At 34.8% G+C, this 20,542-nt stretch overlaps 2 protein-coding genes across 2 annotated transcripts; both read right to left on the bottom strand.

Annotated features, from left to right (window-relative positions):
* Positions 1-4,932: 4,932 nt before the first annotated feature.
* Positions 4,933-10,457, bottom strand: LOC306862384 (uncharacterized protein). Its single transcript, XM_079405171.1, has 5 exons — positions 10,357-10,457; positions 8,939-9,280; positions 8,655-8,807; positions 6,994-7,097; positions 4,933-5,666 (listed from the first exon to the last, which is right to left on the bottom strand). The coding sequence occupies exons 1-5, from the start codon at positions 10,412-10,414 to the stop codon at positions 5,610-5,612; spliced, it is 714 nt and encodes a 237-aa protein (XP_079261297.1). The 5' UTR covers positions 10,415-10,457; the 3' UTR covers positions 4,933-5,609.
* A 176-nt stretch (positions 10,458-10,633) lies between these two features.
* On the bottom strand, positions 10,634-17,782 carry LOC306862383 (uncharacterized protein). Its single transcript, XM_079405170.1, has 5 exons — positions 17,621-17,782; positions 16,285-16,626; positions 15,561-15,632; positions 15,028-15,144; positions 10,634-11,087 (listed from the first exon to the last, which is right to left on the bottom strand). Exons 1-5 carry the CDS (start codon positions 17,676-17,678, stop codon positions 10,762-10,764), a joined length of 915 nt encoding a protein of 304 aa, XP_079261296.1. The 5' UTR covers positions 17,679-17,782; the 3' UTR covers positions 10,634-10,761.
* Positions 17,783-20,542: the final 2,760 nt, after the last annotated feature.

Raw genomic sequence — 20,542 nt, 5'->3', positions numbered from 1 at the left:
TTTTAGCCTTAAATGAGGAAAAAACTGAAGCTGTATTGTTTGGACCAAGTGATTTTTATAATGGTAGTAATCTGGATCTAGGCTTTTTAAGCTCTAATGTTACTCCATATGCAAAAAACGTTTCTTGACTCAGGATTGCGGTCTGATAAACAGATTAATTCGGTTGTCAACTCATGCTTTTTCCATTTACGTCGCCTTGCAAGAGTTTTAACTGGCTACCAGTTAAATTTAGAATACAGTTTAAAATCTTAGTCTTTGTTTATAAATCTTTACATGGCTTAGCTCCAGGCTACCTTTCTGTCTTGGTATTTCCTCATAATCCAACTCGGTCACTTAGGTCTGGGGATCTTGGACTACTCTCTGTTTGCAGGACTAAGCTAAAACATAGAGGGGACAGAGCCTTTGCAAGGGTTGGCCCTAAACTATGGAACAGGTCACCACTGTCAATTCGAACGATATCTTTTCAGAATCAGAATCAGAAAGAGCTTTATTGCCAAATGTGTTTACACACACAAGGAATTTGTCTTGGTGTTAGGAGCTTCCAGTACAGAAGTACAAACATAGTGCAGACAACATATAATTAAGGTAATAAAAAGACTGATAATGAAGAGAATAGACAATAAGTTATAAATAACAACAGTAATAAAAATACAAATATACAGAAGAGAAAAAATGTCCATAGACAGAACTGTGAATGTGCATATGTCTTATGTACAGATGAGGGTTTGATGAGTTATTTATAGATGGACAGTACTGGTGTGTGTTATTTGTTGCTCAGGTGGGATATGGCCTGTGGGAAAAACTGTTCTTGTGTCTGGCTGTTCTGATGCTCAGTGATCAGTAGCGCCGGCCAGAGGGCAACAGTTCAAAGATAGAGTGAGCTGGGTGTGAGGGGTCCAGAGTGACTTTCTTCGCCCTTTTCCTCACTCTGGAGATATAAAGATCTTGGAGGTTGGGTAGAGGGGCACCGATAATCCTCTCAGCAGCCCTGACTATCCGTTGTAGTCTTCTGATGTCTATTTTGGTAGCTGAGCCAAACCAAACAGTTATAGATGAACACAGGACAGACTCGATGATGGCAGAGTAGTTGTTTCAGCAGCTCCTGTGGCAGGTTGCACTTCCTTAGCTGGCGAAGGAAATACAGCCTCTGCTGGGCCTTTTTCACAATAGAGTCAATATGATTGTCCCACTTCAGGTCCTGGGAGATGGTGGTGCCCAGGAACCTGAATGACTCTACTGCAGCCATAGTGCTGTCCATGATGGTGAGTGGGTGGGAGGAGTGTAGGGGGGTTCCTCCTGAAGTCTACTATCATCTTCACTGTTTTGAGCGTGTTGAGCTCCAAGTTGTTGTGACTGCACCAGACAGCCAGCTGCTCAATCTCCTGTCTGTAAGCAGACTCGTCTCCGTCCTTGATGAGGCTGATGACTGTAGTGTCATCCGCAAACTTCAGGAGCTTGACAGAGGGGTCTTTAGATGTGCAGTCATTTGTGTAGAGGAAGAAGAGCAGTGGGGAGAGAACACATCCCTGAGGGGCGCCAATGCTGATGGTGAGAGTCCTGGATGTGAGTTTGCCCAGCCTCACTAGCTGCTACCTGTCTGTCAGGAAGCTGGTGATCCACTGACAGATGGAGGTGGGCACAGTGACCTGTGTGAGTTTGTCTGAGAGAAGGTCAGGCATGATGGTATGGAAGGCCGAGCTGAAGTCCACAAATAAAATCCTTGCGTAAGTCCCAGGTTTGTCAAGGTGTTGCAGGATGTAATGCAGTCCCATATTGACAGCGTCATCCACAGACCTGTTTGCTCTATAGGCAAACTGAAGAGGATCCAGCAAGGGTCCAGTGATGTCCTTCAGGTAGGCCAGGACCAGTCACTCAAATGACTTCATGACCGCAGACGTGAGAGCGACAGGTCTGTAGTCATTAAGTCCAGTGATTTTGGGCTTTTTGGTGACGGGAATGATGGTGGAGCGTTTGAAGCAGCAGGGAACTTCGCACAGCTCCAGAGATCTGTGTAAAGATGGGGGCCAGTTGGTCAGCACAGACTTTTAGGCAGGCAGGTGAAAAACCGTCTGGTCCTGAAGCTTTAGAATCTTCTCTTTCTATGTTTAAATCTAATCTTAAATCTTATTTTCTATCTATGGCATTTAACATCATATTCATTTTTTAGCGTATCTATTTTACTTTGTTGATTTAATTTTTTTTATTTTATTGTTTCTAATGTTCTGTACAGCACTTTGGTCAACCTTTAGGTTGTTTTTAAATGTGCTTTATAAATAAGTTCCCTACCTCATGAAAAAAATACTATAGTAATTAATGGTAGTGTTTTTGAACCATATTTCTGTAACGGTTGTGGTTGTAAAGGTAGGTGCACGAAGGAGTAGATGAAAGGCGTTTTAATAGGCATCAACACACTATACCATTATAAACATTAAACCAAGACAAAGACTAAGGGAGAGCTGAGGACTTATAAAGGGACTGGAACAAAGGCACAAACGAGATGATTAATACTAAACAGGTGAATGGAATAAACGATGATTAACTAATGACAGGAACCGACCAAATAAGGACAGACAGGAACTAAACAGAAATCAACACGTGACAATTACAGTAAAGTACTTGAATTCATTTGTTGTTGTAATTCTATAGTTTCTGTGGTAATATAACAACTATAGTAATATAAACAAATTACTTTACCCAATACTGTACTAAGCAGACCCTTTCTGCTTTTTTCATCACTACACAAAAACTAGATGTTGACATGAAGTGATTTTTCACATAATATTTATTTTTCTTGTGTACTAAAATATCATAAATTGATAATAGGCATAAGTAGTTTATATTTTCCACAATTAGCTCATAAACATGAGGTGCATTTTTGTCTCAACTGTACCCATATGATTAAAAAAATACATTTGAAACAGTTTGGTAGAGTTGAGACACCCAATGCTCTAAAGCTGGCTAACCATTTATTGCAAATGTAATAATTTACATAATTACAGTTTTAAACAATTACAGTTTAAAATAAATTTATTTATTTGCTTTATTTAATTGAGATTTAATTAAACAAAATAGGAACAAATATTTAACACTAGAAAATATATGGCAAACAGTACAAATGCAAACATAACAGTAAAAATAACTATACATACCTGTATATTCTATAACCCATACCCCTAAACATACGCATCACTCGAAACTTTCTGCATTTTTACATTTTCAATCATTCTGCATGATTTATAAGCTTGTTTCATCATAGGAACCTAAAAAATATTCCAATAAGGTTAGAATTTACTGCTATTACTGTACTTGTGGGGACATTTGGTCCCCATAACGTAGGTAATAGCAGTACACAAACACACACAGCCTCTGTATGCATTTTATTTTCTATGATTGAACTGTTACTGTATACATAGCAACCTAAAGGGTGTCTCAACTGTACCCACTTTACCACCTTGTATATTTCTTAAAATGCTATGTAATCCTTTTAACATTAATGTTAAAATTTCCCACGTTCAAAGAGAACACTAATACACATGTGTAGAGCAAAAATCACGGCTCGGGGTTCTTGTGTACTCAAGTTATTTAAGGTGTTTCAACTGTACAAATGTCTCAAATGTACTCAGTCTACCCTACACTACAGTTTACTGTAGTAAAAACTAAAGCATACTACAGTATTTATTACAGTTTATCAGTTACCTACAGTTAATACTACAGTTTGCTGTAGCATTCATTAACAAAGTGTTGTAAATAATATACAGTATAATACACTTTACTATAGTATGGTTCAAAAACACTATAGTATTTACTATAAATTACTATAGTATTTTTTCATGTGGGCTGTGTCCCACATACACATCAATACAAATATTAACGGAAGGAAAAATGTACTGCTCTTTCAAGCTTAAAAACAATATTAGTGGTCCTATTCATTGTGAATTCACGCCTCAGTGTGACCTTTAATAATGACGCATTTAAAGCATACAGTTTTTATGACAACCGCAAACAAACATTTTCTGACATCAAAGGTCTGTGGGCACGGTTCAAAACTGCAGTTAACATGCTAAACTGCATGTGTATGTTTTAATGAGCAACACTAATGCCCCTAGACATGTACCCTAAATAAAGTAAAGTCAAAATCCTCCCTTACTTGTGCTTGAACTTCACTGCCTCGAGTAGTTGTTTTCTTCAAAGGGCTTTGACCGTTTTGCTGCCTGCTAAATAAAGTTATATTGTATATGTCTATAAAACAAGTAGGTATACGTCTTGGTATTCTTTATTTTTCTCTTCCTGTCTCTATATATTTCATATTTTCTTACTTTGTCTTTCCTTCCTCCAGGGGAAATTGCTAGCCATTTGAACAAGCAAACCTTCAATATCAGTCAGTCTCCGATCACACCAAGAATGACTTGAAATGTTTGAGAAACCGAAACACATTTTGGTCATTCATGTGTTTCGGACAACAGATTTTACGGTCTATAAAGTTGACTCTAAACATTCGGTGCTCATAGACAGGTGCAAGTTGTTAAGTATGAGGTGTGTGAGAGAAAAACTGAATCTAGGTCATGCTAGTGCATGAAGAGGACCAGTGCAGCTCGATGGTGTGCTTCTGGTTGGCCATCTCTTTAGATTTAGTCAAAATCTGAAGACATTTTAGTGACATAATTAGTTTTATTTTCCTGTATAAGAAATAACCTGGTGTATTTATTCTGTGTCAATGTAAATGTTATTTAAAGTATTACTTCTGGTTTTATTTGTTTGTTCAACAGAAGTACACACAAGTGCATCATGTTGAAAATAAGGTCAAAGGAAACCAGAGGCACTGCACTTTCCATTTCCTGCAATTGACCTGTCAATACCATCACAGTTTCCACCCTGCAACTCAGCATTTACCTCACTCTCCTCTGTCTGTACTGACACAAGTACCACAGTCAATGGTTTTCACAGACTTTTATTGTAAACGGCAAAAGAAACCACAGTATGAAAGTGTCAGAATGAAGTCTGAGAAACATTTCAAAGAAGGCTAAAAAGCATGGCTGACATCTGTACAGCATAAAAGTCTTGACTATAAAACTTTTCACAGTTAGACACAAATAAACCTTCAAGGCTGGCAGTGTGTGCTACTTTTATACATGTTTGAATTGCATCTGCCAGGGCATGAAATCCAAGTAGTTTACTATGCATGTCAGTATGACACATCTTCACTTTAATTTAAAAAAGACTCATATATAAAAAAAATAATATAAGAATAATAGAGCTGCTACAAACAGAGAGATTAAGATCTGATACCACCATCAAGAGCTCAAAGGGTTTCAACCGTATCTGAAGATAAAAATCGCTTCTGCTATTTACAAAGATGTTCTCATGAAAGAAGAGAGAATGCAACATGCAATGCAGTGAACAGTACATTCGTCTTTCTTTTTTGAATCAGAATCAGAATGAGCTTTATTGGCCAAGTATGTTTACACATACAAGGAATTTGTTGTAGTGACAGAAGCTCCACAGAGCAACAGAAAGACAGCAACAGGACAGGACACAGATAATAAAAGAATATACAAATATCCAAATATGCAATGTACGAAGCAGCAAAAACACAATATATATTTTGGTTGTCATTTGTCTTCACCCCTCCGTAGATCAAAGTAAGACCAGTAAACAGGCACTTGATACTGTAGAGAGAGAAAGAGGGCATGAATCAAACAGTCATGTCATTTGAAATGGATGTCATATGGAATCATTTCATCAGAATCCTTGAGAATTTAGAGAGACGTGATATAAAAGAGCAGATTTGACACAGAATGAGGCTCAGAAGTGCATCAGTGAGATCTCGCCGCATGCTCTCACAGTGCAATTGCAGATGTTGCTTAGAAATTGTGCTATATGACATCATACAGTAACGTGAGAAGCAAAACAATACATTTTTAATTCACTCTAATTCAGAAGAAGATCTAGCTGGCTACTTGCATCTACTTGAGACGATGCATTTTATTTTGCTCTGTATTGCAATGCATTAATGTTGATTTGGGTCAAGGGTCCTTCATAAACAGTGTGTTTTGTAATTTGCAGTATGCAAATTTCTGTATGCATATGTATGAATACCCAAATGATCTATTACATTTCTCAAAATGTTACAACATCACAAAACAGAACACACTCCTAGACATCATTTCATTGTTTATCCACAGATGAACCAATGTCATGAATCAAAGTTGAACCACTGTTCGATTTTGTTGAATTAATGTTAATATTGCAACTTTTTTGTTTCAACATCTATTCGACACGGGTGAATGAATTTCAGCCTTATAAGTATTTTGCTAACCTTTTTCTAACCACTTAGCATTAAAGGCTATTTCAATGTTTTCAATGTTTTCAATTAAACTACAACTGAAAATATTGCAACTACATTTCAACATTAAATGTCATGTGCCGACTGTGACTGTGTGGGATACACAATGCAATGCGACACACTTCAGTCCACTGAGACAAAACAACTGTAAAAAATATTAGCCAGAGTTTCATTTGTTACAATAAAAATGCAAAATAAACCTATGTATTTCCAAAATGATATAACTGCGTACAAATCACTTAACTAAAAAATGAGTGTTAAGAATTTAAGACCATTTTTCTGTAATGCTGTGTTGTCATTAAATCAACTTGACTGAACATGTAACAACACAAGATCATGTGACACCAAAAACTAATTTTTACAAAATAATATTTTTGCAGCATGCTCGAACAGAGCCAAACACCAACATTTGGAGCTGTGGATGTATTTAGAAACCAACAAACACATTCATGAAAACAACTTAGTTGAACAAATATTTTCTGTTACAAACACGGTAAGGCCTTATAGATAGACTTAGGTTAGGGCCGTATGTTTTTGCATGAATCGGCGCACACAATTTTGCCATCTTGTACCAATTATTTCAACTTCAAAAAAAAAAAAAACTTTATTCTCTTTATTCATTTACTGCATGTTTTCTTTATTTGGCTTACCCACTGGAGGGATCCTCGAGAGGAACCTGTGCTACCTTCCTCCTCTTCCATGTTCTCATGCTCCTCACCCTCACTGTGTGGCGGCTGGTGAATGACCACTCGTTCTGAGGGAAGAGACAGACATAGGGATTTTTGGATGTTGTATATTTGGGACTACATCCAAATATCTATGATGGCAATGCAAAACCATTTAAAATGTTTCAAACTAGTTATATATATTATTACATAATCTCAATTACAGATTGCAATTTTAATCACAAGTAACAAATAACAGATATACTTTACAAACCTCTCCAAAAAAGTAATGCGCTTATCTATTTTTTATAAAAAAAATTTACTATGCAGTGTGCATGACAACATGTCTGCACTGTAAGCAGGCGATGTGACACGACAGAAATATACTCATCTCATTATAAATCAACAAAGCTGTCTATACTTTAAGCAGCAATGTATATACAGAGGTGTTAAAGTCGTTACATGCAAACTATGTCCAGACAACAAAAAAACTGTCTACAGCAAAAAAAAATCCCACTTTACCACAAATAAAAAAACACCTGCAAGAGTGTTTGAGAGAGGCTCAGCCAACTGAAATAATGCAAGTAACTCAAGCAATGGTTCTGCTTCAGGAACCAGATTTACATGGGATATTGTAGAAATATATCAAGTAAAATTATGTCGTTAATATCAATTCAATACAAGACCAGTGTTTGCTTTAAAAAAAAGCACTTGGCTGTTTATGCATTTAAAATGTTATATTAGTCATCTTCATATTGTTGGCCTGTGCAGTCTATATTAATATTAATTTTAATATTAATATGGTATACTATTTACACCATAACACCAAATGGCAAAATGTCTTCCAAAACACCTGAGTCTGATTAATTATTAATTGCAAGCATTGTTTTTCCTCACTTTTCACGATCATTCATTTGAGTATGACTGCAAAAACTAACAATGTAACATTTATTTATTTTTACATAAACATAAAATTATTATTTGTGTGTAAAATACAACGCATGTATTTCTATATTAATATATTTGAAAATATAATATACATTTTTATATCATTTAACAAATAATTATTAATAATTTGTATATAATATAAAAATAATGTAATACTGTAATGTAAGTAATGTTTTACAAAATGTTAGTAATTAAGTTTTTTAGAACTTTAGAACAAAATAATAACTGTTACTTTTAAAAAGTATGTTTGAATAAGCTCAATGTTTGCACTTCCTGTGCGAGGGGCCACACCGCTACAAAATCGGACAAGTTTTGACATAAAAGACGTGCTCACACAGCAACTTTGTCACATAAGCTACATTATTTTCATATTACATGCACTTGCATCATTCACCGTGCTGTTAGTCAGTGTAAGTTTTTTTTGAGTGTCTGGATGTTTGTATGACAGCATGCTGTGTTGTTTAGTCATCTGCAGAAAATGTACAATTCGTCCGATCCGTAAATAAATGGACACTCTGGTTGTGATTAAAGTATTGAACTGGGTATAAGTGGTGTAAAATGCCTCATAATTCGCAATGAACTTTTAATGAGTCTCAGCTTTGCAGGAAAAATATAAGTACTGTACAACACTGGGGATGATAAAGCAATGTGGTACACATGCACACTCATAAACACACCAGTAATAAGTCTCAGTGTACCTGATTTTTTACAGGAGTTTCTCATTTTCCACACGCTGATGGCCAAGCAAAGGGTCAGCAGGCCAACGGCAGCGGCCAGAGATAGAAGCAGGATGAAATCTGGTCTTTCTGTTGTATGGTTTGTAGTCTCGCTAGTTTGAGTTGGAGGAGAAACTTCAACAAGAGAAATAGATTGAATTAGTTGGACAGAAATTATTGTATGACTTTAATAATAGTGATCTTTTAGTCTTTTTTTCTGTATTGGAATTTATATTATGAATAATATTATAACGGAAGAGTCTTACCAGTCGTTGTCGTTTCTATTTGACTGTCATTGACAGATAGAGCTGTTCCAGAACCTATCTTCTGAATCAGGAATGGTATGTCTTGAGTCACTTCACAAACATAATGACCTGTAGCGTTTTTAAGTATGTTTGTGAAGTTGAGCATTGAACAGTTATGTGTTCTATGGTCATGGAGTTCCTGATTTACATCTGAAAGTTTTGTCTCATTTATGCGCCAGGTAACTTTAACTTTATATTTGATTTCATTCCAGCAGCAGCTGATTTGAGCAGAATCTCCCTCTTTCACAGTGAGCCTGGCTGGACTCTGATTCACAGACAACTCATGCTCATGTGAGTCTGTGACTGAAAAACAACAACACACGAAGTAACACATGAATGTTTGTGGCTGTCATTCTTGATGTTGTCGTTTGTAGCATTAACGTTTTATAATAATAAAGGAAACGTTAAAAAATCAAATGCAACTTCATATGTAAAAAAAACATTTTATTTGATACATTTTTAAAAAATTAATAAATTTTTCATGCTGTAATGTTGTAATTTTAAAAAAGTTTATCATGCTGAGTTGGATTTTAAGACCACGCAAAGAAGAAGAAAAAATGCTGTTTATTGTGTGAAACCTCTGGTTTAAAAAAGTGGAAAAGTATTGTCTAAAATAATGTCTGCTAATTGTGAAACAAAAATAAATAAAAGACCACAAAGTCGATATTATCCAATGCTCATTACAATTAACAAAAATTAAAGACACTCCCAAAGAGGTTACATATTTCCCTTTCAGCTACAAATAAAAATATATATTGTTGTAGTTTAAAATTTTGCTGAGATTTCTGCATATATACGTTTCTCCCTTATGTGAGAAAGATGATAATAGTATGACAACTACATAAACTCTTCATCTATGTGGTACGTTGATAAACATAAAAACTGGACTACTTGTTGTTTAAGGACATTGTGTAAATGTTACAGATTTTTTTAAATGGCTAGTTTTAAAAGTGTTTTGCTGTAATGTAAATATACAAATCTTCCACGTTTCTTCAGTAGTAGTACTTAATTGCTAATTGCTTAATTTAATTGCGTATACAGCTACCTAATAAAAAAGTGACCCCTTTAAAAATCAACATCATATAAAAAAAGTTATTTTGTATCAAACAAAGGCATATAATAAAATCAGAAGAAAGTTTGTTTTTCTGCAGATTTTTCTATACAGCAGTAAATGACACATTTCCATACACTAATTGCACACTAATCATGTTTTATGGACAACACTCCACAAGTGTTCATTAAAATACTTCAAACACAAAAAGGCAGCATCATCTCACAGATCTACAAACAGTTGATTTACTTTATTTTGTGCTAATACTGAACAGTATCCTGGAGCATCTGTGCTGGTTTTCCATTCAAGAAAGAGTTGTGGCACTTACCTCTGAAACAAAGGCATGACACGAGGAGCCCACACAGGAGTCTGGAGGAACACTTCATTTCTGAGCATCTGCAGAGAATCTGAACTCCGCTTTACTCCCACATCACAACTTTTCACACGCATGAGACACTTGTACTCTCAGATTTTCACCCCCTCCCCACGCAACTAATTTTATCACAGTGAAGCCCAGAGTAAACCACAACACTGTTCTCACCCCAGAGGCACTGAACACAACCATATACACAATCACACGATACACACAATCAAACAGAAACATTCAAGCATGCACAAGACATTTTATTTCATCTTTCAAAATTCAGTGAAAGTCATTGCAAACCATTATGAGTCTGCAAACAAGCTATCATGCAGGAAGTGACATCAAGTACATATCTCCATTTCCTGTGTCTCACAAAGCTGAAACTAAGTTGCCCAGCACAGAAACAGTCCCTTCTTCAACAGCATATGTCATTTCATCAGTGTTCAGAACAGAAATATTCTTGTTTTCATTGTCATGCATTGGACATGCACCTTGTTCAATGCTCACAACTACAGTAGTCAGAGTTTCTTCATTTTTTTCTTGTTCTGTTGCAGGTTTCTCGTTGTTGGCCCTCTCTTTCTCCTGTTCTAAAACTTTCTTACCCTGTTTCACCTCTTCACTTTCATTCATCTGTGTCTCTCCGGCCTCCAGGTCTTCATCTGGTTCTTCTCCCAATTCTACAGCATGCTTAACTGCTTTAGATGGAAAATAAGTAAGGGATAATCAACAGCTAGCCACAGGGGCGCGGGAACAGGGGGTGCTGAGGGTGCTGCAGCACCCCCTGTTTTTTTCCCGGGGCAACTGTAAACTGTTGTGAATAAAAGAAATATATACATATATATATATATATATATATATTATACTGTATATTTACAATTGAATATTTGGGATTTGACTAAGAAAAGAGATTTGATTATGTTTGAGTTTTGAGTTATAAGGTTACCTTGAGGGACATAATTTCAGTTAGACATGAAGCGCATGAGCATGTCGCAAAAGAGAATTTATAGTCGTTGCTGTATCTGTCACTTGCATTGAATCGGCTGTAGAGTAAAACTTTAGCATTCTTATAGTCTCTCTCTCTCTCTCTCAATCTCTCTCTCTCTCTCTCTCTCTCAATCTCTCTCTCTCTCTCTCTCTCTCTGGTGGACTGTTTACCAAAGTTTGTAGAAATGTGGGGTGTTAATGAGGTATTGTGTACGTGTTATACGAGAACAATAAAATGTTTACTTTTTAAACGTGTAAAAAATAGTTTTGAATGAAGTGTGAATAGTTGCGTAACTTAAGAGAAGTTTGTTATAATAAAGATTCATTTAAACATTTCTATGGTTGCTCCGATGTCTATAACATTTAGTTTACATTGGCTATTTTGCTATCTATTTCTATGTGCTCTTCAACATATTTACCATTTGCCCATTAATTTAACAGTTGTAGCAATTAAAGTTTTCAAAGTTACTAAACTGATGCAGAGCTACTTGCTTGCATATGCTGATGCTTGCTTTTATGTTTGTGTTGTGGGATCTCTAGGTTGTGGCTTAAAAGCGGAACATGGAAATATCATGGATGTACTGGGGGAAAAAAAACTTTTTTTTTTTTTTTTTTTCTCAGCCATATGAGTCTCCCCCTTCTCCCAAAACAGCTTAGCTGCCTATTAAAATAGTTCCGTTTTGTATGTAATGGAAAAGTGATTAGGCTATGTTTCGGATATTTTTTTTTCCATAAAGTTAATTTAGAAAAACCTTGGGAGCATTTTTTGTTTTAAACTTTTTTTTTTTTTTTTTTTTTTTAAGCAAAGCTATTTGATTAATTTAACCTTATCAAATCATCATGACTTGACTAAAATAAAATCAATAGGCCTATAAAACAGTTCAAGCATTTCACAGTGTTAGTTTAAATGTTTAACCTATATAAATGTGCGCTGTTAGATGCATATCCAACAGTTTGTGTGGAGAGTGGAAGCTTTAGGACACGGAGGCTCCAGCGGGGTCACTTGTATTCGCCATGTGATTTTTGCTCATAAAGGTAAGAGTAATATATCATTTGGAACTGTAAAGGGTCTACTTTTATTTGTGTGCATTCACAATATCAACATTGTGCTTTTATAAAATAGGAAAACAGAGATGATGAACCGAAACTCGGCAACTCGAAACTGGCTCACAGATATGATAAATATATCTATAGAAAGCTTTAAATTACTACTTTAAAACGAAATAATTCAAAGCAAAGCAAAAACTCTTCATTCGCCTATGTAATCCGTTAAGATGCATATATTTCTCTCTGCTCGAGTCATTTTTTTCCCTTCACTGTCTAAAATATAAAAATAAGGAAAAGACTAAAACAGGCCTGATTATAATTTGCGTTTTATTTTATAATGTTATTCAATAATACATTTAAAAAAAAAAAAAAAAAGTAAATCTTTGTCCTTGAAATGTAAAGGATTTGCTGCGACGCAATTTTGTTTGACTGATAGGCCTATGTGAATTATTTATTGGCCTATCTTTTTAATCCATGCAGCAAATGCTTTAAAAACAGCTTTAAAATTACTTTATTGCATTCCAGATACTTTTAAAGAACTTTTTACTATACATTTTAAGGGTTAATGTAGCTTGAATGTAAAACATTATGAATTCATTGTAGCCTATTCCCATTTGTAAAATAGTTAAGTGTTGTCTAACACGATCTCATGAAAGTGCGTAGGCTATAGCACGATTTTCTGTTTCTATTTGGCGTAATATTTATAGCAGAAATGGACTACATTTAATGCACACAGGGGTGGGCGTATCGATCCTAATATTGATAGTATCATGAATATAATAGTCATATCAACATTAGTATTGTTATTTTTTTAATTGTTGTTGGTCTTTTAAATGTATGTTTTCTTTTTAAATGACAAGTATCGGTATCGTATTGGTATCGGCAATACTGTCCCTGTATTTACTCTGTATCGGATCGATACCAAAATTTGCAGTATCGCACACCCCTAGCACGCTCAAAAACGCTGCAGTCAAATGGTTTCATATGAGGTGTACATATAGTATGGCATATCCTCTATAAGAACTGACCATTCATTTCTTGTACCTATTAGAAATGAGGTCTTTATAGCTCTCTAAAATGTATTAATGTTCCTTAAGCTATTTCTCAACGGCTCTGGTGTGCATCAATTAAAGCAGCGCATTAATATGGAACAGTGATTAAACTGACCTGGAACTACCTGTGCAGTTAAACGAATTTAATCAACACCTGCCAGCCAATCAGAATCGAGTATTCAGACAGACCATGGAATAAAATAAAATAATAAATAAACATAAAAAGCCGTAAGACCCCACTAACATCTAAACTTTTACTTTAAAGGAGCAGTCACCCAAAAATGAAAATTTGCTGAAAATGTACTCTCCCCCAGGCCATCCTATATAGTGATTACATCACTTGCTCACCAATGGATCCTCTGCAGTGAATGGGTGCCGTCAGAATGAGAGTCCAACTATTTGATAAAAACACCTCAGTAATCTGCAAGTAATCCAAATCACTCCAGTCCATCAGTTAACATCTTGTGAAGCAAAAAGCTTTGTGTTTGTAAAAAATAAAAAATCCATCAAGACAAAGATTTTTTTGTTTACTTCTTTCCATAATATCTCCAGTTTCTCAGGAGAGAAATATGCAGTCTAAAACAGTTTTAAACAATATGTGGGTGGACTTTGACAACAGGATATGGACTTTTTCACTGGTGGAAGCATTATTATGGATTATGAATCGCCATTTTTGCTAAAAGCGATGGTTTAAAGTTCAAGCACCTTAATGATGCATTTGTTTCTTGCAAACCCACAATATTTCGCTTCATAAGACATTAATTGATGGAGTGGAGTGGTGTGGATTACTTGTGGATTATTGTGATTTTTTTATCATCTGTTTGGACTCTTATTCTGACGGCACCCGTTCACTGCAGAGGATCCATTGGTGAGCAAGTGATCCAATCCATTTTTCCAAATCTGATGAAGAAACAAGCTCATCTGAATCCTGGATGAGGGTGAGTAAAGTATCAAGAAATTTTCATTTTTGGGTGAACTATTCTTTGAACTACTTCAACTGTGGTACAAAAGTATTATTCAACTTTGCTTACCGCACTTTGTCATAACAGAGACAAAAGTAGTCTATTGGTGCTCATGCATGAAAACAAACTGTCTGAGATGTTGTTAGACACTGACTGTATTCAAATGAACCTCTGACCACAAGTTCATACATCACTGCTGCGGTTTAAAAATCTGAATATTCTGTCAAATGTTTAGGAAAGATCTCCGTAATTAAATGTATTTGTAATTACACTGTATAAGTCTAAACCTTTCAAGATAAGATTTTTTTTTATTGATAGCTTTTTTATTATTTTTTGTGTATCTTGGAATTTTTTAATCATTGTAGCAATGCATTCTGGAATCTTGGATTTCTATCTTTTTAGGATACATGTGATACTGGTCTCATGAAAGATGTTAAGCATACAGTCTTGCACAGTTATCAGTTCTCGTATATATTTTTGTATTATTTTCAAGTTTGAATCAAATTCTTCATCACAGCGCTGTTTGGTTAGAGGCTAAACAAACAACTAAATGATGTTGTGAAGTTTGTGTTGGATATGTTGAACTGTACCTGGTCTTGATGTTGTGACTCGGTTGTCATCCCTGTTTAGGTAAAAGAACGCCACCAACAGACAGATGAAGGGCAGACTTCTGAAAATATAAATGATCACAACCTTGCGCGAACTACCTGTGAAAAACAATTGATCTTTCAAGATTTTTTACAGCAATAAAACCTAACCAAACAGCTTTGTAGTTTGTTTGTGGAACATCCTACTTTTTAGAGAGCATATGAGGGAATTCTACAAAACAAAAAAAAAGGGGAAAACCTAAGTTAGACTAGCCAAAAACACTCATTTAAAAAAATCCATGTTGTACACTATCAGAAAAAAGGTACAAACGCTGTCACTGGGGTGGTACCTTTTAAAAAAGTATTAATATGTACCATTTAGGTATACTAATATGTACCTTAAGGCAATCATTTTCACCCTTTAGAGGTAAATAAGGTACAAAGGTGTATCTTTTGAAAAGGTACCTTTCATTTGTACCTAATTACTGTATGTTGAACTTTTACATCTAAGCATCAATATTCATATAACATCTTACCTTTAGGATCCAAATAATTATGCTTCTCATCTTCTGGATTTCTTTTAGGATTATCAAGAACATCTGGCTTTACTTTAATGAGAAATATTAATGATGATAATTAATTCTGACACTTGACAAATAGCCTGCTGATTTAAGAAACTATTACACATTTAAAATATTCTGAATATATTATTTATTTACTTTTATTAGACAGAGACAACAAAGAGTGACCGGACACCACTGAGAAACATGATCCATGACACAGATAATAATTAACCAAAAATACATTCAGTAACATGTTATAAGTACTCATGGGTTAAAAAGTGTGTGAACAATGACTGTAAAACAGCAGAAGAATTGGATTTTTTTTTTTTTATGCAACAGTCCTTAAATCTAAAATTGCTTAAATTATCTCCCGTGTTAATTGGTTGGAATTTGTGTGATACAGTCTCAGTTGTTGAATGAATAAACATGTTTTTATTTCCACATATTCAAGCAGGAATGATATTTCCTGAAAAGAAATCACCTACATAAGTTTTATTTAATATAAATCAGTTCAGCATCGGTGATGCCTGTAAAAGGCACATTTGTGCTGAAATTCTTTCTGGGACAAGATTTCCAGACTGGTTTTATTCCAGCAGCAGGGGCCGGTTGTTCAAAAAACGTAATCAAAATTATTCTGGCCCCTGGTGATCTGAATGAAAATGAATAAAGGCACTCTTTTAGTCTTTTAATAACTTACCAGTCGTTGTCGTTTCTATTTGACTGTCATTGACAGATAGAGCTGTTCCAGATCCTATCTGCTGAATCAGGAATGGTATGTCTTGAGTCACTTCACAAACATAATGACCTGTAGCGTTTTTAAGTATGTTTGTGAAGTTGAGCATTGAACAGTTATGTGTTCTATGTTCATGGAGTTCCTGATTTACATCTGAAAGTTTTGTCTCATTTATGCGCCAGGTAACTTTAACTTTATATTTGATTTCATTCCAGCAGCAGCTGATTTGAGCAGAATCTCCCTCTTTCACAGTGAGCCTGGCTGGACTCTGATTCACAAACAACTCATGCTCATGTGAGTCTGTGACTGAAAAATGATAAACAAACCATTAACATATGCATTTGTTATTAGACACCTTCATCCAAAGTAGCTGACAAATGAGGAGATAAATTTTGTGTTGATCAATATTTCTGGCAATATACTGTACATTTGATATTTAGAAATATTTTGGGCTGTAGAAACATCTACAGAAGCATACAGTACAATACAATTTGTTTTAGTATTAAATGAAAAGTGAATAAGAGGTGTGATTGAAGCATATAATGTAATTATGTTCTATAAAGGAGTCCTAGTTCATTATTTAAAAAACATAACAGCTACTGTAAATTCTAAAACAAAAACATCAACATCTTCCTCATATTAGCAGTATATAACATACACTGCCTGGGCAAAAACAAGTCACCGTTTGGATTTAAATAAGCCTAAAATGAATGCAATTCATGATGGAAATAAATGCTGTGGTGTTGCATGAGGTTGTCGAAACAATATGCCACAGCGAATGCACACTCTAATCAAAGCTAAAGAATGCAACTATTTTTGGACAGGCAATGTAAAGTCTATAAGGCCACATAACACACTTATGATAAAAAAGGACAAAAAGAAAAATTCTGTATGGTTTTTCCTGGTCCTCCATATTTAGAGAAGATGGGATGATGGAAATCTATTTTTTTTTTTTACGATCAATGCAAACACAAATCATAGAAAAAAAATCTACGTTTTTGTACAATGCATCATTGATATAATGTTGACATACCAATACTTTAACTTCTGATATGATCTGTCATTTAAAAACTATCATAAAATAGAAGGCAATATGTAATAAAGTTTATTAAAAAAATAGCTTTTGCATGAATTATGGATGGTAAACATATATTGACAGATTAAAAAAAAGTCAAAACGCCAACAGCATAACATACCAAAATAATGCTATAAACACTGCAGCAAAACACACCCTAATGTAATACATAAAACAGATAAGACACATTAAATAATAGGTGTTTAGGCCAGATGGGGCTCTTACCTCTGAAGCAAATGCAGGACAAAATGAGGCCACAGATCAGAGGGCAGGAGAACTTCATTTCGAAGCGTTTAATCACAAATCCAAACTAACAAAACATTAGCGCTGTCACACTCGCTCACATTAAAACACACCATCAGTCATTACTTCCTCGAGTGTCAGTGTGGCCAAAGCTTCATCTCCCCCCTCTCTTTCACGTCTGTTTTCTGGTCAAGGTGTGAAGTGTGCAAGTGTGGCAGATCATAGTTAACCAACAACACCTTTCATTCTTCTCAATATTATCATAACGGATCTAACTTTACCCAACACTTACAATGACTTTCTGTGTAACTCAATACATGACTAGTTTGGTTTGATTGGATTTACTAAATTAAACATATGGCAACATTTTACATTCATTCTGATGTTGATAAAATTTATTTTGCAGTACTTTACAATGCAATTAAACACAATGCAAAATAATAATGACACACTAAATGGATGCAAAGGTAGTTTGCTAATGCAATGATGACATTTTAGTGTTCACTGTAAAGGTCAACATATCAATTTAACTACTTGACATTCTTAACGTTGACCTCCAGAATGGCTAAATGCATGCTGGGCACTTCATTAAATACATTATGCTCTCCTGAGTGAAGTCAGCTGCAGCGGTTGCTTTGGTTTGGGCCCTTCAGCACTGCTGTCTGCGCTGAGGCACCTGTGATGCACAATGATTGTTTTCCGCTGCTGTACTGCTTAAATAGAACAGCAGATGCAATGATAACTTGAACGACACAAGCTAGTCATTAGCCACTGAGATTGAGATGCTGTGAACAATTGAAACTGCAGACAGGATTTAAACAACAAATTCAGCAAATTCAAGATTATATTACAACTTTATACATTTGTGCATGTATTGAAATTCATTCCAATACTTTTTCCTCAAACTGACACTCATTCCACAAGACCTTCCAGATCTGAGCTCATTATGAGCTCTAAATTATGTTAAAGATTATACCTCAGCTTCATCTGTTTGATAACACAGGGCATCTTCTCACAAGGTACTTTGCCAGGAAGTGGTCAAGACACCATTTTGATAAACAGGAAGCCCATCAATGGCTGGGTGGGCTTGTGGTTATCTATCATCTGTTACAGTATATGTCTTTTAAAATCTCTCAAACTAGTCTATAAGAGAAAGCTGTAGCGAGTCTCATTTGTTTCCTGTTTTCAGTTAGTTCAGCAAGATCTTTTGATCAAGAATTGATTTGTTCAAAAATACAGTAAAAACAGCAATATTGTGAAATATTATTATAATTTAAAATAACTGCTTTCTATTTAAATATATTATAAAATGTATTTTATTTCTGTGATGCAAAGCTGAATTTTCAGCATCATTACTCCAGTGCCACTTGATCCTCCAGAAATCATTTTAATATGCTGATTTGCTGCATAATAAACATTTATTAATATCAATATAGAAAACATTGGGTTTTTAACCATAAAAAAACAATTCACCGTTTAAAAAGTATTACGGTATTATTCCATACCTTGAAGAACAAAATAAAGCATGATATGATAATCTTTAAGTACCACAGTATGTATATCTCATTTTGTACCGTGGTTCTAACATCTGATAGCATGACTGTGGCTTTAAACAGCTTTGTATTCTCAGGTGGAGAGAAAGTAGAGGAAATACCCCTTCAGAAAAAGCTCAAACAGATCTGAGACTTCCTTCAAGCACCGCCCCACTAAATTCCCAAAACAACAACAAAAACCTCAAAAACAACTGGAAGAGATTTCCCCACCTGCTTTAACTTTTTATCCAAGCAGATAAAATAAGACTCACAATTTTCACAGAAATCACACTCCCTCTGGAACACAACATTTCCACACATCAAACTCACCCCAGCAATCAATTATTCTTTGTCCTCCACTCAACTGACAGCCTCTCAGTAATAACCTGCAGCACATTCCTCCATTATCTGGCTCCTCCCACATTTGCGCACCCTGAATGCATGGCAAAGACTGACAAATTGTTCAGTAAAGTCGTTATTTTTGTTTTGCATTTTCATAGCTTCATAAAATTACGGTTGAACCACTGATGTCACATGAACTATTTTAACAATGTCCTTACTACCTTTCTGGGCCTTGAACATGTCAGTTGCATTGCTGTCTATGGAGGGTCAGAAAGCTCTCAGATTTCATCAAAAATTTGAAAAATGTTTATCTTAATTTGAGTTCTGAAGATGAATGAAGGTCTTGCGCATTTGGAACGACATGAGGGTGAGTAATTATTGACAGAATTTTCATTTTTGGGTGAACTGTCCCGTTAATGTTACCGCATTTGACTTATAAATGTCCCAAATTATTATTATCATTATAATTTTCTCTTTCTTTCTATCTTTCTTTCTTTCTTTCTTTCTTTTTTATTATTATTATTATTCCTTTGATAATTTTGTTTGTACTTTTTGGGGAATTTGTTTCCTCACCTTGTTACATCTACAATAATTTATAGTCTTTCAAATCAACGTTACCGAATTTGACTTACAAATTTGCTTACACAAAGTATAACTATGTCCTAAATTATTATTATTATAATTTCTTTTCACCTTGTTACACCTCCATTAATTTATAGTCTTTATCCAAATTCCATATCCAAATTGAGTCTATTTATTTATTTTTTATATTATTTATTTATATATTTTTTCGCTAATTTTTTTTTTTACTTTTTGGGGAGTTTTTTTTTCTCTCACCTTGTTACACCTGTGATCAAAAATTACTACACTGAAAAAAAATAGTGCAGAAAGAATTTACACTCAGAAATTGAAGGAGGACTAAAATTATATTTTCTTGTAAAACATACTCTAATAATCTTTTATTTGCAACCTTGAAAAATATTTTTTTACAGTCTAGGCTACAAAAACTACATTGCTTGCCAATTACTTG

This window comes from Barbus barbus (genome assembly GCF_936440315.1).
Source record: "Barbus barbus genome assembly, chromosome: 43".
Lineage (NCBI taxonomy): Eukaryota > Metazoa > Chordata > Actinopteri > Cypriniformes > Cyprinidae > Barbus > Barbus barbus.
The sequence above is the reverse complement of the archived record's forward strand: the minus strand, read 5'-3'. Positions and strand labels throughout refer to the sequence as shown.

Bases quoted from the DNA above. Each gene is read 5' to 3' on its own strand.
- LOC306862384 (XM_079405171.1), bottom strand. From the start codon at position 10,414: ATGAAGTGTTCCTCCAGACTCCTGTGTGGGCTCCTCGTGTCATGCCTT. The intron at 8,808-8,938 runs GTAAGACTCTTC...CTCTTGTTGAAG, and splicing joins AATAGAAACGACAACGACTG to TTTCTCCTCCAACTCAAACT. The intron at 7,098-8,654 runs GTACACTGAGAC...CTCTTCCCTCAG, and splicing joins AAACTCCTGTAAAAAATCAG to AACGAGTGGTCATTCACCAG.
- LOC306862383 (XM_079405170.1), bottom strand. From the start codon at position 17,678: ATGAAGTTCTCCTGCCCTCTGATCTGTGGCCTCATTTTGTCCTGCATT. The intron at 15,633-16,284 runs GTAAGTTATTAA...TTCTCATTAAAG, and splicing joins AATAGAAACGACAACGACTG to TAAAGCCAGATGTTCTTGAT. The intron at 11,088-15,027 runs GTACAGTTCAAC...TTCCATCTAAAG, and splicing joins AGTCACAACATCAAGACCAG to CAGTTAAGCATGCTGTAGAA.